Source organism: Drosophila obscura, unplaced genomic scaffold (assembly GCF_018151105.1).
Source record: "Drosophila obscura isolate BZ-5 IFL unplaced genomic scaffold, ASM1815110v1 contig_186, whole genome shotgun sequence".
Taxonomy (NCBI): Eukaryota; Metazoa; Arthropoda; class Insecta; order Diptera; family Drosophilidae; genus Drosophila; species Drosophila obscura.
The window spans coordinates 6,646,423-6,663,323 of record NW_024542774.1 but is presented as its reverse complement, the minus strand read 5'-3'; the positions used below and the strand labels follow the sequence as shown (position 1 = coordinate 6,663,323).

The following is a 16,901-nucleotide window of genomic DNA, read 5'->3' as shown; positions in this document are numbered from 1 at the left end:
GAAAAAATTCCAATTGCTCGCTGACAAAAGCTGACTGATATGAAAAGAAAAATTATAATTGCTCGCTGACAAAAGCTGACTGATATGAAACGAAAATTTATAGTTGCTCGCTGACAAAAGCTGATTGATATGAAACGAAAATATTGTATTGCTCGCTGACAAAAGCTGACTTATATGAAGCGAAGAAATTGTATTGCTCGCTGACAAAAGTCTGGTGCGACGGTCCGATATGATCTGTCCAGCCTTGCTGAAAGACCTTTCGGACTCGCACAATGTTGCCACACATCCACCGACTTTGCCTACACCACCAGTTGAATACCTGAAAACATCTAAATACAGTTAATAATTCAATTTATAAATATATTTTTACACATACCTTCTGCGCTTCCCTTACTTTACTTACCTTGCAAAAAAAACGATAGTCGCCATAAAACATTCCAAAATTCCAAAAAATTTAAAAACATCGATGCATCGATGTTTTCATCGATTTTTCTCCACCTCTACCTGTAATGGTTAGTGGTTCGATACAAGTGTTCATTTGGTGCTAGAGTTGCCACACATGGCAATCTTCTATCCATCTTCTATTAATAGTGGGCGCCCAATTCAAATTCGATTTAGTATTTAAATGAAACAACATTAATTTCGGTACGTTTTGACTTGGTTTCAGCTTTGACTTGAGCTGTTTTATTAAATGGCTTTGAATGTCTTCATTGCTTTTTTTTCTTCTTTTTTTTTTGCCTTTTTTAGTTCACTTTTTGTTCATCACAAGTTGGTTTTCAGTTTAGTCCTAGCTTAAACACTAAACATAACAATTACTAGAGTTTTTAGCAGCACATGCACATCGTACACTACACCTGTGTTCTGTGGGCACTTCCCTATTTACACTGAACGTTTTCTCATGTTGCAAGTTTAATTTGATTTAAGCTTTAGATTATGTACATTATGGAAAATACTGCAAACAATAATTTACGCTGCCTTAGAACTAAACAATTATCTTATAATATCGCTAATGGAAGCACGCGATCGTCGTTATGGTATTGTCCCTAACTAATTGACTACGACTAAAAACTATGAAACAACAGCAATGACTCAATCATGCCCCTCTATCCTGTGGCGGCTATCCAGATCTAGTGTTTGTTTTGGCCATTGGGCGACAGCGGCACTCCCTGCTCCACATCGTCCACCGTCTGCTCTGGCGAGTCCCACCACTGCACCTCCGTTCGGCCAAAGACCACGAAGAGCAGGTTGCCGAAGAAGTAGCCGGCGGCCGCCAGGAAGAACACCAGACGCCATTCATTCACATTTGTCTGTGGAAGATATCAGAGTTAGCAAGGAACTCGTGGAGCATCTGCAAAGATTGCACTTACCGGATCTTGGACGATCTGACCGACAACGAGGGGCGCAATGGCGCTCATGATGTTGGCCGCCCCATTCGTGAGGCCCATCAGGGTGCCGGCATAGTTGGGCGACAGATCGATGTGGTTCACCTGGAAGCCCAGGTAGGTCGCAGCACTGATGCCCACGGTGAGGGTCAGCAGAACCACGGCCAGCAGGTTGTCCTCCTTTGGCACGTAGCCCAGGGCGATGAGCGAGCACATGGGTATCCAGTGGCCGATGCTGTTGAAGAACTTGCGGTTGAAGGAAGTCGACAGCGACTTGTTCCTCTGCAGCACCTTGGACAGCCAGACGAAGAAGAAGCTGAGCAGCAGCATCACAGTGTAGGGCAGGGAGGAGAGCAGGGCGCTCTCCTTGATATCGATGCCGTAGATGTGCTTCATGTAGCTAGGGATCTGGGTGAGCAGCGTCCAGAAGCCGAACATGTGGGTGCAGTGCACCACCATCAGCGACAGGAACGGCATCGAGGTGAAGATGGGTATCCAGGGAGTAGGCGCCAGGTTATCGGCCGACTGCATCTTGCCATCGCTGCGCGACTCCTCGATGAACTTGAGCTCCTCCGGCGATATGAAGCGGTGCTCCTCCGGCGTGCTCGAAGCGAACACGTACCAGAAGAAGATCCACACGAATCCGCAGGCACCGCCCAGGTAGAAGATACTCGGCCAGCCCATGAAGGAGTCGGCCATGTATCCACTCGTTGCCAGCATCACCACAGTTCCGAACTGGGCGCCCGAATAGCAGATGGTGCCAAGCATGCCGCGCTCGTTGGCCGGCGACCACTTGGAGAGCAGAGCATGCGTGGCCGGGTGCACTGCACCCTGGGTAAGGCCCATCGTGAAACGAACCGCACACAGGCCCATCCAGCCGCCCAGCTTGACGGACAGAGGCGAGATGATGGTCAGGACGGCGGCGGCGGCCAGACCAGCGAGCAGCAGCATCTTGGCCCCATACCGCTGGGCAATGTAACCGCCAGGCACCTGAGTGGCGATGTAGCCCCAGAAGAAGCTGCTCAGCATGTACGACTTCAGGCTCTCGTTGAACGGATAAGTCTGCGAACGGAAATAGGAGGGTGAGCGAGTGTCGGGCTTGGCTGGTTCTGGGGATCTTACCTCAGCTTCGAACAGGCCAAAATCGTCGTCGTCATCGTCTGGCATGGCGGTGGAAGTGTCATTCGCAGTGGCATTCCTAGCTTCCGGCTCGGACATGGCCACCAGAGCCACGCTGAGGTTCACCCGCCAGGCGTAGCACATTGCCAGACAGAAGAAGCAGAGGATGCATTGCACATGCCTCACGCCGATGAGTTTCTCTGCAAGGAAAAGTGTTGGAAATATAGATTAGCCGGAGGTACATATACCCTGGAACAAGATGAATGGGAGGGATGAACTTCACTCTGATCAAGCACATGCGCCTGCGCAGACATCTGCTCTGCTCTCTTTCTCACTCTCTGCCTCAACAGGTGTAAACGTGTGCAGCTTTGCTTTATCAATAGACGCCTCTCTCTCTTTGTGTCTCTCTCGCTCTCTGTCTTTTCACTGCCGTTCTCTTTGGTGCTCCCAAAACTGGTAGCCGTGTAAGTATGTGGGGCGCGTTTTATTTATAAAACACTTTGACTATGTCAAAATCTTGTTCGTGCACGCACAGACACGCTCACTCTCGCTCACACGCACACACACGCCCACTATGCACAGAGGTGGATGCGAATATTGTGAGACCTGTGCATGCATGTCGTTGTAAGCCCACAAAATTCAACATACACCATACATAACATGAATGTGCCTGTACGGTGCTGTACATGTGGCCCAAAGCGCAATACGAGTGAGTAGTCTCTGCTGGCTGCTGCTGCTGCTGGCTGCTGGCTGCTGCCTTGTCACACTACCTGTTTGAGGCCGAACAGCAGTCGCCCGATCCTCACGTGCCCAAAACGAACACCCATGCCATCGCATCCCAAAAGAAAACATGATTTGGCTGTTTATTTATTGGTGGCTTGCGCTACCTTACGCGGATTTTTGTAGGCTATTTTTAAACCCGACTCTAAGCCACCATAAATGGCTTAAACAAACGCCGCACCACGCACACATTTTGCAACAGTGCAACAGCAAACCGTGCAACCTTGCAACGCGGCCTTACAAGGCGCTTGGGTCTATTGAACTCCAGTTGGAACTCCATTCCGATGCCAATTCAGAGCCCCAGCTTAAAGTCCAAACTAACAATTGCTTGTCTCTTCCAAAAATTTCCCCCATACGGACGGACGGACGGATGATTGTTTCAATGACGTCCGAAACGAACTTTGCTGCCCGCCCGATCGAGAAGACTCCCGCGCATGTTCGCTCTCGCTCTAGCTGCTTCTGCCGCTCCCTCATGCCTCTCTCTCTCTCTCTCTTTATATCTCTGTTTATGAAACTGATTCAGTTTCTCGTGCCGGACGCGACGATGACTCGTGGACAAGTCGGGTCGTGTGAGGAGCACCACTGAAAACGCTTTATCTGACACGTTTTTGAATTTATGTATTTGCGGCATATTTTCTGCAGGCGTAGCCGAGCAAATTTATGGCTAATATACAGATCTTTTGTCTGGTCTGTCCCCTGTCCCTCGGCACGCTATTGGGCTGGGGGAGGACACTATACAAGAGAGTGATATTCTGATTCTCCAAAGTTAAATTTTCTGCTACACCCAAAAAAGAACCGACACCAAAACCAAATCAATCAACATTTATGAGTAGCTATAGAAAAAAAGAGTTTCTGCTTTGAGTGTTTATTGGATGCCATTAGGGGTAAGTATATAGTATACTCTGGGTGTTTGTATTTTGATTGATTGCCAGTGGGCCGAGGCGAGGCTGACTGTACCTAGCGTCCGTTAGTGGGACAATCGGAGGACACAACGCAACACCAAGAAAACAACAACAAAAAACACAACAGTAAAGTCAAGTGTGTGTGCAGTATTGATAACCGATAACGGGCTGTGCTCCGATAAAACTGGAACGCCACAGAGCTTTCCATACGGGTAGGCGGTGCGGGTGGGTGGGCGTTAGGCAGAATTCAGTCCCCTAAGTCGATAAGATAATCACTAGTTACAGCTCTGGCCCCATGTCTCCCTGCTACGCTTCCCTCCTTCACGCCGAGCAACGCCAACCACGGACGGTTCTCTCACATGCAAAGAGCGTGTCACTCTTTTGAAATCGCTTTACAACTGTCAATTTGTCTTTGGGATTAGCTTATCAGCTGACTAAAGAGCCACGCCAGTGCTCCCTCACCAGTTCCCCGTCTTGTCACATTATATATTTCTATTTAAAGTTCAGAATAAAATTAAAAAAAAAAGAAATACTGAAAACTGTCGCTCGTTGAGTTTTCCCTCTCTCTCTCTCTCTCTTTTCATTTTTTTTTCGTTTCGTTTAAGGTTTTTCATTCCGTTTTTGTTTATTTTTATCACTCGAAAGTGCTAAAATGTGATTCGATTTTGTTTGGCAGCGTAACCAAAGAAAAAACAAAAAAAAAACGTAAATATTTAATGGAGGAAAAATCACACATTTTTTAATTTTTTAATTTTAATTATATTATTATATTTTAGAGTTGAGCGAAATGAGAGGGAAGTGGCTCGTGCACTCTTTTGTGCGAAGGATGGCGAATGCAGTATATCGCTGCAGTGGAGGTCGTCTATATCTGACTGTACATATACACAACTATATATACTCGAACTGCATAATGCATAATTATTTCTGATCTCATGCGAACGCATGCAACGACGCTTCCAGTCGTCGGGGAGACAGACTGCATTCGAGAGATGGAAATGTATCTGGAAATGGCAATCCGCAACTTATTTGGAGCGAACACGACAGAGATCAGATCGTGTGGGAATGGAATGAGTATCTCCACGTCTGTTAGAGAACTAATTAAGCAATTTCCGGCAACAGGCCGCTGTCCGAGCTCGGAACATGCCAGGCGCCGCACATGCCAGGCTTTTGCCACACGAGCGACTTATATAAGACACGTGCTTGGAGAGCTCAATGGGAATGGCGATGGGGTCGGTATCTCGTTGGATTGCACTTACCATTGGCGTATTTACCTCCTGTTTTCACCATTGTCAAAGCGGTGGTCATGTGTGCGACGCGGGTTGAGAAATACTCGGTTATTTTTCAAAGAAAATTAAACCTCAATTGGAACGTTCCCACTGGAATTTTTTGTAGTATTTCTTTTTTTTTGATATTTCACACAACGTGTTCCGGTTCCGTCATGAAGTTGGAACACACATGTGGGCTTTATTTATTTGAATTGTATTTAGACGGGACGCGAGTATACTCTCTCTTTTTCGGACGGTTTTCCACGACTGTATAACTGAGCACGCGTTGGATCCCCAGTAGGGTGTATCTTTTGAACGTTCTGGCGAACGGGGCGGATTGCGACTGCTTGAATAGCTCACGGCGGTCGATTCTTTTATAAATATGATCGAAACTCTGCCGGTCAGCGCTGGCTAAAGCAGAGACCCGAGCACAGCACTCTTTTGGTGGACAGAGAGTGAGAGAGAGAGAGTGCGAGAGAGATCGAGATCGAGATAGAGGCAGTCTCAGAGAGTCCGAGTGTAAGCATGTGTATCTGTATCGCGTGAATTCCATTCCGTTTTTGTACGGCGCGCTGCTATCAGTAAAAATGAACACGCTGGCAACCAACCCACACCAACACACACACTCACACACACGCCACAATCTCATTCTCTCTCTCTCTCTCTCTGGGATTGGCACTGGTGTTGGTGTGGATTTCTCTCTGGTGGAACCGGCATACATATGGGAGTATGTAAACAACACCAACACATGGACAGGGTTCGGTTATCAGTACACTCTTTGCCTGCTATTCCTCTCCTCTCCACTGCACCTTTTCATCATCGTCCTACTCCTCCTCCTCCTGCTCTTCCACTTTCCTCTTGTTGGTTTCTCAGTATTCGATTGTTTCTGTAACACAGGCATCTCGGGGTGCTGTAAAATTAGTCACAGTGTTCGACTGATGCACCACTCTCTCTTGCAGCCTAGAAGTGCAGTTAGTTGAGATTTATCTGGCCATCTCTCTCTCTCACCACTCTCTTTCTGCCTGAGAGCTAGAGATGCGGCTAGATCTGGTTTCTGCCAGTTAACAAGGCTGGGAATAGGCATGAATGAAATGGAATCCTTGCTGCAGATCATCTCCCAATACTATACACTTGTAGATGTCTCTGTATGTCCGACGATAAGGGCACAAAAAACCCCAGTCGAGGTCATTGTGTCCACTGATAAGCCTAGATCGATCTCATCTCAATACAAATCTCTATAGTTGAGATCTCTCTCTCTTTCTCTTCAGACTCTCTGTTCTACAAAATGACATAACAAAGCCTCGAGACGATCCATTACAATGCAGAGTGTGATCGATGGCGTGCTTGTGGGTTCATTAACTTACATAAAACCCACACCATCACACCTTTGATCAATGCAATTTTCATTTTAACATGACAGACAGATTCTGCTACCCCACAAACCCCTTAACCATCCAGGGCGATACGCGTATATACGAGTATGTAGGTAGGTACCCCCGTATAGCAAAATTTTTCCTTAATTATTTCACTTGTTATTGGATTTCCCTATCTTTACCTTTTTCGTTCGCCTCGCTTTGCTGAAAATGAAATGTTTTAAACAAATTATTTATGCCTTATCAGTATGTGGGGGGATATTTCAGACTTTGATTCGCGGCTAAGTAAATGAGTCGAGGCGAGCCCGCTGCCTTCTCCACTGACCCCCTTTGGGTCTTTCGGGACTCTGCAAATTCATTCTGATTCCGACAAAAACATAGGCGGTGATACAGGGAGGGAGAGTGTGGAGAGTCAGGAGTGGGGTTTTGTCAGGGAGCAGCACTGACGACAGCAGGAGTTTGATAAGGCCCCACCCGATTCCGTCTTTGACTTCAATACCAAATCAATTTTGGCACATGGCACACACGTTTGGAGGCACGTTCAGGGTGATCCATTGTCCGTTCCGTAAATAATGAGTTCTGCCAAATCTCGAGACGTCTGTTATCGAGACCGGGCCCCCACTCGATGATTAGCCCATTCCCGTGGCAAAATCCAATCCAATCCAATCCATTACTTGCTTATCATGCCGGATCTTCAGCTAAGGAATTAACCATCTCCACAAATGGGACATTTTTTTGCTATAAATGAATGATTCGAGCCACTTTTGGATTTATGAGTGGAATATATTTAGAGCATATTTGTATAGTATTTCTGCCGATGGCAATCTAATCAGGCGACACGCCCATCCCCCTGATGGATTGATGTGATTGCGAGTGGGAATGAAGGCGAATCTGTTACACGAACAGGGCTTATTATCTGGCAAATGGCAAACGGTTGAGCGATCTTCCGCCAGTCCGCTTGACGTCAGTGCACTGCAGGCGAGGAGGAGCGAGTGGTAAGGGCATGAGGGAGGGTCTGTTCCCATATGGCGCACCCTTCTCCGACTCAAGCCCAGTTTTAGTCGAATTAAAATGCATCATTTCGTTCTTATGAGGCACACAAACATCGAGCTGTCTGTCACTCGGTGGAGAGTTACTTGTGTGTCGTTACGTATACGCCAGGTGTAACCAAACAGAAATGCTCTAAACGGGTCTAATTGTGGTCCGTGCAAGGGTGTAGCTGTCACCCGTTTTGGGGCAGAATGAATACGATTTCGACTCCTTTGGCCTGCGGTTTTTTCCAGTGTTAATTATGATGTCCCCGCACGGACATTGTTTGAGGCGTGTTGGCGCCAACAGCCTTTTAATGCGCTCGGCAAATGTGTGTCTAAGATTTGCCTTTTGATTGTACCCTATGTGGCAGGGTATATCTATACTCGAAGCTCTATTGGTTATCCAACAATGCCGCATGCTATTATATTCTGATTGTCCACTTGATTCGCATCTGGTTCACCCAATAAAAGCCAATTGATAAGAGTATCCGCAGTTCGCTTGCTCGCCGCCAATTGTTGCGCATTCAAATTAGAAAATATATCAAAATTTATATGTGTGCCGTCTAAGAGTTTGGGCAAACGTCTCATTACAGCGCGGAATTGTGTGAATTTCTATGGCATATTTGAGATACCATCTGGGCGCGTAATTGAATTGCGTCCAATCAACTCCAATTGTCCGCATTGTGGTCCGATCGAATGTCAATTATCATCATCAACACTGGAAACTTTATCGAACTCTGAGAATCGATGAGTGGGTGTGTACAGGGCTGTGGGCGTGTCACTTGGTTAGCACCCCCGCCGATGCTGGTGTCTATCTGTAGGTCAGACACTTGGCAAGCATTCAATGAGGAAGATGCGACACAAATATTTTAATATATATTTTCCGCGTATAATTCTGTTTTAATTGCAGCTACTCGTACTAAGAATAGAACGTCTTGATTTGGACAACGTGCGATCATCGTCCGCTCATGAAGAGCCATTTCCGCCGGAGGTTATCCCAAGACCTGCACCCGTATCCCGTCGAAAAAGATTGTCTTGAGTCACTCGACAAATCTGCGTGCGCGCTTCGCACTGCGACTGCAGAATCTTATCTAATGAAAGATTTGGTGGCATACCATAAAAAAAGAAAAAGGGGATTGTGTAAGTCTTATCATTGCAGAGGGGGCTCTGATTTATCATACCCCCAGGTGTGACATCATTTGGCCCTAAAGCAGATGGATACCAAAGCGTGTTCTGGGAAGATCCAAAGATCATAATCGCCATACATATTTACAAACATACATGTGTATGTACATATGTATGTATACAGGTATCTTTCCATGACTTGCCAGTAATGGTTGAAACAGAATGGAGTTCGTTGTGAAATGGTAATTAACTATTCATTATCATATTATATTTAGTTTGATGGAGGAGTGCCCTGAGACAGGGGGCGGGCGAGCAGCCGGGGTGAATATAAATATCATTTGTGGAAAAACAACAAACAGCATTGAGTATTTGCGTTAACAGTGCGAAATGATTAACGCGATAACCTCCGCTGGGGCAGGCACCGCAGGCCCCAACCACAAGTGAGAGCAGGAGAGAGAGCAAAAATCATTGGGAGAGCGAGAAAGAGGGGAGCAAAATAAAGAGAGAGATAGAGAGAGAGAGACAGTGGTCGAGGCGCCGCACTGTGTTAATTTTTTGTTGCCATTTTGCAGCTTGACTTTTTGTACACAGTCAGACAGGCCCCAATCCAATGCACACACACACACACACACACACACACATACGCATACAGTTACGTGTTCGTTCTCCCCAAGTACAGAGCTTGCTTCGCTGGCGCTCGGCTCCCACTCTCTCTCTCTCTCTTGATCTTTGATCACGTTTCCCGCACACGACGGCACCCGAGTTGGGGCACTCGGCGCGACGTTCACGTGATAACCATGTGCTCTGCCTGCTTCGCCTTTATTTGCTGTGTGATTGTGTGAGTGACTTGCTTGCTGGAGGCGAATAAATGTATGGGGCAAAAACGAGTCACAAAAAGATATTGCTGATTTTCTGCGAACGGAGTCGAATGACTGCCCTGCCTGCCCGACTGCCCTCTCCGATCAGCTCACTGAGCGTGGAGAGGGTAGCCGCTGGGGGGAGTGGAGCGCAGAAATTTCATCATCGGAGAAGCTAACTCACCTTAAAATAAACAAAGACAAAAACTGTCGACTCACATTGAGTCGCCCGATAATCACGCATTTCTCACTCCGACTCAGCCTCTGAGATTTCAGTAAATTATGATCGGCTGATGGCCGTAACTGGCAGTCAAGCGAAATGGTAACTGTTCTTACTGATAGCACTGAGCAGAGAGCTGTTAAGTTTTATTATGATTTGCCACTGGCAAGTGTCTGATAAGATCTCTGATTTTCGTATAAATAACTCCTCCTAAATTGCTTCTTAATGGATTTATTTCATTATCTTGAGCTCTTGGAGCTCTCCAGCTCCAATGAGGGGGTTTTGCTCGAACATTCCAGTGCACGTGTCCGAGTAATGGAAGCGGCTTACAGTGGAATCTACTCCATGTCGGGGACACTCATTTAAAATCTCTGTTGGCGCGACTCAAATTCGCTCGGATTCTTGTCAGACGACTACGAGTATATGTATGTACAAATCTGAGCAGTATGTATATATTCTTCGTTATATATGTACATGTGTATATATAGCACTGCCCTTGTTCATATCGCGTGCTTGAAAGAAGAAAAAGTTTTATTCAAATTCTGCTTATCAAGATTTTGTGCCCAAGTTCCCGGTTCCGCCTTCCCTAGCATTCTGCCTGGCCTGCCGAGTTCGAAGCTATAAAATGTGCACGGCATTTTCTTGTGGCAACAGATACGCTTAAAGTGGGGATTAAGTGATTGCAGTAATTGATTTGCCAGCTCGGATCAGTGAGTGTGAACCCACTATCTGAGATACGAGATGATTACTGTTAACTTCATATACTCTATACCCGTACGATCTACATTAAAGTAATATACTAAACCCTTTTGTCTGTTGGGCCTTGAAAAACTTAAGTGAACCTGATAGAAAATATCTCGACGAACTTTAATGCGGCGCATAAAACGATTTTCGTGCAGCAAATTTAACTTTATTGATGGCTTCGTGAGCTTTTGTCGGTACCAATTAATTGGTACACTTCGTGTCCGTCAGTCGAAGTTAAAACATAAAAAACAGAGAAACATTAATAAACGGACATCGATGTATCTGGTCATTGCAGGTTAATTAACACAAACAAAGAACAAATACAAAAAAAATATTAATAAAAAAATATATTAATAGATTTGAACTGCGCGCGCATAGTGTGACCAGTGTGTGACTATAGAGATGCCAGATAGGTGTACTACCCATTTTCAGGGATGCCAGATGGCCAGAAAAAAGTCAAGCTGCATCAATGTAAAAATGTAATTATCGATGTAAAAATGTAAATGTATATCGGTATAATAATATCTTTTTTGGTATATCAAATTATTTTTCAAAACGACCGCCAAACTCCATTTTGATTTGATTTGTATGGGAAAAATTTCAGCAACATGGGGAAATGAATTAGCAGCATTGTTGTGCAAGTTTGGCACGGAATGAGCAACAATCTGCATACCTTGGGAAAATGGATATTATAGAATAGAGATATTGTTTGTTATTTCGGGCTCCCATTAATGCAGAAACTACTCAGTCTCTGTTTTGAAGATATTAACGGAATTTTGCAGCTCACGGGTACCAATAATAGGTATCAGAACCGGGATTAATGTATTTATAAAACACAAAACATATATACATTCATAGGTAAAAAACATGTCAATCTAAGAAAAATGCAATATTAATGTTTCAAAGCAGCTTGGAACAACAAATTTTACTTCAATGAAGGGAAATGAGGTATACAAAAGTACATACGCATAGAAAAAACTTGGTGGACCAGCAACACTGACGTCACATTTAGTCAACATTTACGTTTTATGCTTTGGCCGTTTTTGTTTGAACCTTATTATTTAAACTATCCAATGAAAAAGAGTTCTGAAAACTAGCTAATCCTGTAGGAAACTGATGTATCTATTGGATAAAACTATTTGTTGAGGGCTGAGAGGGCCAACTAGCTAGTAATATTAAACCGAATATCAAAATTATGGAATACGATTTCAATCAATAAAATATAACGTTAACCCATTGTCGGCCAGGTGGGTTTTTTAATATTCCCACGAAATTTATGTAACATTAACATATTTTACGCATTACAAGTGAAGGATGTCGGTGTTAATTTTTGTTGTGTAAGAAGAGGAGGAGAGCTAAGGAGCATGGATAACAAAGGGTGCTCAACTTATTAAGTAAAGGGGTGTAAAGTGGGTTAAGTTTATGGTATGGTATTACAATGGTATTTCTCGAAACTGAAATGGTATTTAATAGTAATTCTGGTATTTTTTATTGTTACGGTCACGCTGTTTGGCACTGGCGGAATTAAATAATTTTTTTTATTTAAAATCTCAACGTAAACACGGAGAGCTCGTCTGCAGTCGTAAGTTTTGCACCGCGATCGATTCTGGCTGTTAACTAATATACAAGTTCATCATATTTAAAAACATGCACACGCACAGACTTGAGTATATTCCCGAAGAGGCACGATCAAGACAAGAATCTCCTTGTCGTTGGGCACAAACGAAATTTTTATCAATTTACAAATTAAAACCCGTCTGCAGCCAGCGGCCGCAAATACACAGGGTACAAAGTTCGTTTCGTGTGCATTAGCCTGTGCCTGTGTATGTCTGTTATTGTCTGTGTCTGGTCTGCCAAACATGAATACGAAAATGCATGGACGAAAAATTTCGGCAGGCCGATGCGAGTATACCCTTACCGTTTCGGCGATCAGTAAAACTAAATTGAACTTGTTAAATGCATTGTAAATAGTTATACGTTCTGGTATTCGTTAAATACTTGAACTGCCTTCTTGGGAACGGCAGACTATAGTTGTACAAAATATACATAGATTATTATATCGGGCTGAAGCGGCTTTTCTATGTGCATTACAAAATTATGTTACCCCCCGCAAGGGTATCCCGACTATACATACACATCATAAACGTATTATAATGAATATGAAAATCTGAATGTGCCTGTTTTTACAGTTTCTGTCCAACCGCTTCTTGTGCAAGTTGTTCACACGCCGATCTGATCTGATCCCCCTCTCACTCCACGGCCATGGCTGCTCACTTCTTTCGCACTGCATTTTACGCAACTGCAGCGAAAAAATCGATAAGTCTACCGTTCGCTGCCGGCCGGACAGCCGCAACGCTAGCCGTGGGCCTTTCCTTTGGTGGTAAATGTTTGAATGTGGAAGGCAGCAGTTCTATCTGAAAATGAAACCATTCAACTCACGTTTATTTATACATATTTATTTGTCTGTCCCCATCCCGATCCGCCATTCGCCTCATGCACAGCACAAAATAGCCGAAACGCTGGCGCTGGCCCGTACGAGAATGTCTACGCAGACAATTTCTTCAGTGGGTGCGGGGGCGCCGTATCCACCGGCAGCAAGGGTCTGCTGCGTCCAATGGCCGAGTACCGGGAGATCCAACGGCCGCTATGTCGCAATTTCTCGAGCTTGAGCACCGGCGGGCCGCAGGTGGCACATGTAAGCATTACCATTATATATTGCACCTTGTTGGCTTTTAATTGAACTTTAACCTGTAATTGCCCCCCACCACACTAACACACCCTCCGCTTGCCTATAAACGTGCATCTATCTTCTTATTGTGTGGGTTCTTTCGGTTCGGTTCTGTTCTTTTCCTTTTTGAATTTGCATGCATGAAATGATTTCCTCTGTACTTTGAACCCTGTATATGACTGCTCTCTATATCTCTCTCTCTCTGTCTGTTTTCTCTGATTTGTTATACCGATTAGGTGCTATGTATGTATATATTATTTTAGGAACATTTTGTATTGGTTTTTTAATTGCCTGCAATTTGTGGAGTCCCATTTAACGCTTGAAGTAGCCAGAAAATAATTGGCATTGGAGTATTTCGATTGATAGCTTCGATACAAAATGGTCTGCTTGAACCCATATCCTTGGGAGTACTCTTTGAGCCACCCTCGCCCGTCAAGCTTCGATCAAACACGCTCAATTGGGGCGAGCAACAGCAGTGGCAGCTTTTTCCATGATATACACACATCATAATGGCGCTCAATGCCAAGCTTTCGCCCTGAGCCCCCAAAGCATGTGGCACTCTTATGAGTTCCAAGCCACACGCTGATTGTACCTGGCACTCCATGTACGAAGGGGTATATCGTGTTAGAATAAAAATAGAATATGTTCTCTACAAATTATACGAGTTGCTTTCTCGGTTGGGTATTTTGTAGTCGATCCATTCTACTTTACCCTTTCCAGTGCCGCAATGTAATTTAAGCCGACGCCACAGACTTTTCGGATCCCTATTATATATGTACACATGGACTATACACACATGAGCACGAATAACTATTTTCCATTGGAAGTAAGCTCCGCCGAGCTATGCCACGATCGTCCCACTGGATATATCGTGCCAGTTAGTCCGTCGTTGCACCTGCTGCCCTGGGCATCTTTGTTTCCATAATGGATTTCCTAATTGGAATTACGTTGTTGGTCGTATTAGTGGTCGTATTACTTAAAGGTCTATCGACGTCTGAAACGTGTGAGTGGCCGTGAACCAAAAGTTCAAGTTCAAAATGTCAAACCAAAGTGAAAGTATCTCGTTCGCTCTCTCCTCCTCTCCTGTCCAGTTGTCTGGTTCGTTGATGTTTAATTTATGTTTTATTCTTCTTCGTTAGTTCGTTTTTTCCATTCGGAAAAAAGCGGAGCTGGAAATGATTCCATTAATCTAAATTGCAACTCCTTATCGTTAGGTTTGTCTGGCTATCTTTGAATACAGGTGCTATCAGTTGGTTTAGAGGTCTTAGCCAAAGAAAAAATAAAACCCTGAGTCGAAAAACGAGCCAAACCCATTGCTCCCTTTTCATTTAGTATTCAGCATTAGCGGATAATTGACGTTTGACTACGGCAGCTCCTGATAACTCGGTAATAATCATTAATACGGATATGACACGCTGAATGAAGAGATAATTATCGGCTGCATCGTAAATTACAAAAACTCTATTATTGTAAATCATAACATTCATTCAAGTGAAACGGTCAATTCTGAAGTCTGTCTGTCCTTTAGCTATACAGCCGGTCATAAACACTCGATGAAATCTGGATCTCATCTAATCATACCACGCCCCAGTAACGGCTACAGTTTATATAAATACGAGGTAGCACCTGCGGTTTATCAAGAGCTATGTAGCTCTTATCATGTGTAGAGTGTAGTGTGGCAAAATCAAGGTCAGCTTTGCTAGCATCGGAAAAAGCAAAGCTTTATCAATAATCCCGATATTTGGATATAGGTACATTACCCAGTCCCAACCCATGCCAAATATAATCTCTCATTAAGACTCAAACCGATCAGGCCATACTGTCTACCCCAAAATTATATTTCCTATCTAATCGGGCATTGATTGAACCCACAACTGGACCTATCCAAACTATGGTTTAATACCTAAACAGATTACCCCATAACAACCATTATCGATAGAGTCTAGACCTGAAGGTATAATAAAGTACTAAGCACAGAAGCAAAAAAATATATATCGGTATTTATCTGTGACTCATCCAAAACTTTCCATTTCCTCTATTGCGCCATAATCATTTAGAATTTAGAAAATATATCCAAGACTAATCTATTATATATTCCGTGTTTTCTTCAGAGCGCCATGGCACCGTTGAAGAATCGTCGGCAAATATCTTCGCAAGATATTACCAAAAACATGACTCTATATACTAGCAACAAAACGAACATCGAAGTGGATCCCAAGACGCTGGCGTTTAAGAACCCGACTGGCAATCCCTTGGTTCTGATGATGGCCTGGCTGATGGCCAAGCAGAAGCATCTGAAGAAATACGCCCAGATCTACACGGAAATGGGATTCGATGTGATGGTGGTGCACATTACGCCCTGGCAGCTGTTGTGGCCCGTAAAGGGAACCCAGGTAAGAAAATCTATAGCCAATCAGTTTCCACCTGTGCCAACATTCATAATTAGTCACTAACGCATGCGATTACCCATTTCAGGTGGTGGCCGCCGAGACTCTGAAGTTTCTCGAGAACAACGCATCGTATGAACCGATCGTCACGCATGGCTTCTCCGTTGGAGCATACCAGATGGGCGAGATTATGTTGCAGATGTCACGCGATATGGATCGCTATGGCAGTATGCTGGAGCGCTTCGTTTGCCAAATTTGGGACAGTGCTGCCGACATTACCGAGATTCCCGTAGGCGTGCCCAAGTCCATCTTCCCCAAGAACGAACGCATGCAGAGCGCGCTGAGGAACTACACCCTTTACCACATGAAGACATTCCACAACCAGGCCACCATTCACTATATGCGCTCCAGCCAAATGTTCCACTCCACCCTGCTCAAGGCCCCGGCGCTGTTCTTCGTCTCTGACAACGATCCGATCGGACCACCTTCGTCGAATCAAGCTGTCCGCGAGAACTGGGAGAGGGCCAACGTGAAGGTTACATTCAAGCGCTGGGAACGCTCTCAGCACGCGGCCCACTTCATGAAGCATCGGGATGAGTATCTGCAGACCTTGTTCCAGCACCTGGAAGCCTGTGGGGTGCTCGAGGCCATTGGAGTCCCCAAGCGCGCCAAGTTGTAAGCCTCTGAAGGCTGACGAATCGGTGATATACATTTAAAAAGATATTCAACAATCAATGCGATTATGATTTTACTTTAGTTTCTAAGATCTAACGTTTAACAAACAAACAAAATTGTCCCCAATCCGATCTTTATAAATATATTTGGCTTCGAGCCCTTCCGCAATGGTATCAAAACCGTAATGCAAGCGGAATATGTAGACTAAGAGAAGAATATCGTGAATTGCATGAAACGAAATATAAAATTCTATTCTCTATATTATCTTTTAACTAAATAAAGTAAACTTACAGATAAAATATGCAAAACAAAA

At 44.5% G+C, this 16,901-nt stretch overlaps 2 protein-coding genes across 3 annotated transcripts; one reads left to right on the top strand and one right to left on the bottom strand.

Annotated features, from left to right (window-relative positions):
- Positions 1-650: 650 nt before the first annotated feature.
- Positions 651-5,806, bottom strand: LOC111074045 (putative inorganic phosphate cotransporter). The gene is made up of 4 exons (XM_022366668.2): positions 5,440-5,806; positions 2,505-2,701; positions 1,368-2,444; positions 651-1,307 (listed from the first exon to the last, which is right to left on the bottom strand). Exons 1-4 carry the CDS (start codon positions 5,486-5,488, stop codon positions 1,128-1,130), a joined length of 1,503 nt encoding a protein of 500 aa, XP_022222360.1. The 5' UTR covers positions 5,489-5,806; the 3' UTR covers positions 651-1,127.
- A 6,474-nt stretch (positions 5,807-12,280) lies between these two features.
- Positions 12,281-16,887, top strand: LOC111074042 (transmembrane protein 53). Of its 2 annotated transcripts, XM_022366665.2 has the most exons (5): positions 12,281-12,380; positions 12,988-13,178; positions 13,300-13,493; positions 15,638-15,919; positions 16,002-16,887. In XM_022366665.2, the coding sequence occupies exons 2-5, from the start codon at positions 13,061-13,063 to the stop codon at positions 16,590-16,592; spliced, it is 1,185 nt and encodes a 394-aa protein (XP_022222357.2). In that variant the 5' UTR covers positions 12,281-12,380; positions 12,988-13,060; the 3' UTR covers positions 16,593-16,887. The 2 variants fall into 2 exon arrangements, with proteins under 2 accessions (XP_022222357.2, XP_041448989.1); XM_041593055.1 differs by lacking the exons at positions 12,988-13,178; positions 13,300-13,493 and having other exon boundaries at positions 12,363-12,380.
- Positions 16,888-16,901: the final 14 nt, after the last annotated feature.

Excerpts from the sequence above, each read along its gene's own strand:
- LOC111074045 (XM_022366668.2), bottom strand. The coding sequence starts at position 5,488 with ATGACCACCGCTTTGACAATGGTGAAAACAGGAGGTAAATACGCCAAT. Across the intron at positions 2,702-5,439 it reads AGGAGGTAAATACGCCAATG|AGAAACTCATCGGCGTGAGG; the intron begins GTAAGTGCAATC and ends TTTTCCTTGCAG. Across the intron at positions 2,445-2,504 it reads TTGGCCTGTTCGAAGCTGAG|ACTTATCCGTTCAACGAGAG; the intron begins GTAAGATCCCCA and ends TTCCGTTCGCAG.
- LOC111074042 (XM_022366665.2), top strand. The coding sequence starts at position 13,061 with ATGGCTGCTCACTTCTTTCGCACTGCATTTTACGCAACTGCAGCGAAA. Across the intron at positions 13,179-13,299 it reads CGTGGGCCTTTCCTTTGGTG|CACAAAATAGCCGAAACGCT; the intron begins GTAAATGTTTGA and ends CCTCATGCACAG. Across the intron at positions 13,494-15,637 it reads GCGGGCCGCAGGTGGCACAT|AGCGCCATGGCACCGTTGAA; the intron begins GTAAGCATTACC and ends TGTTTTCTTCAG.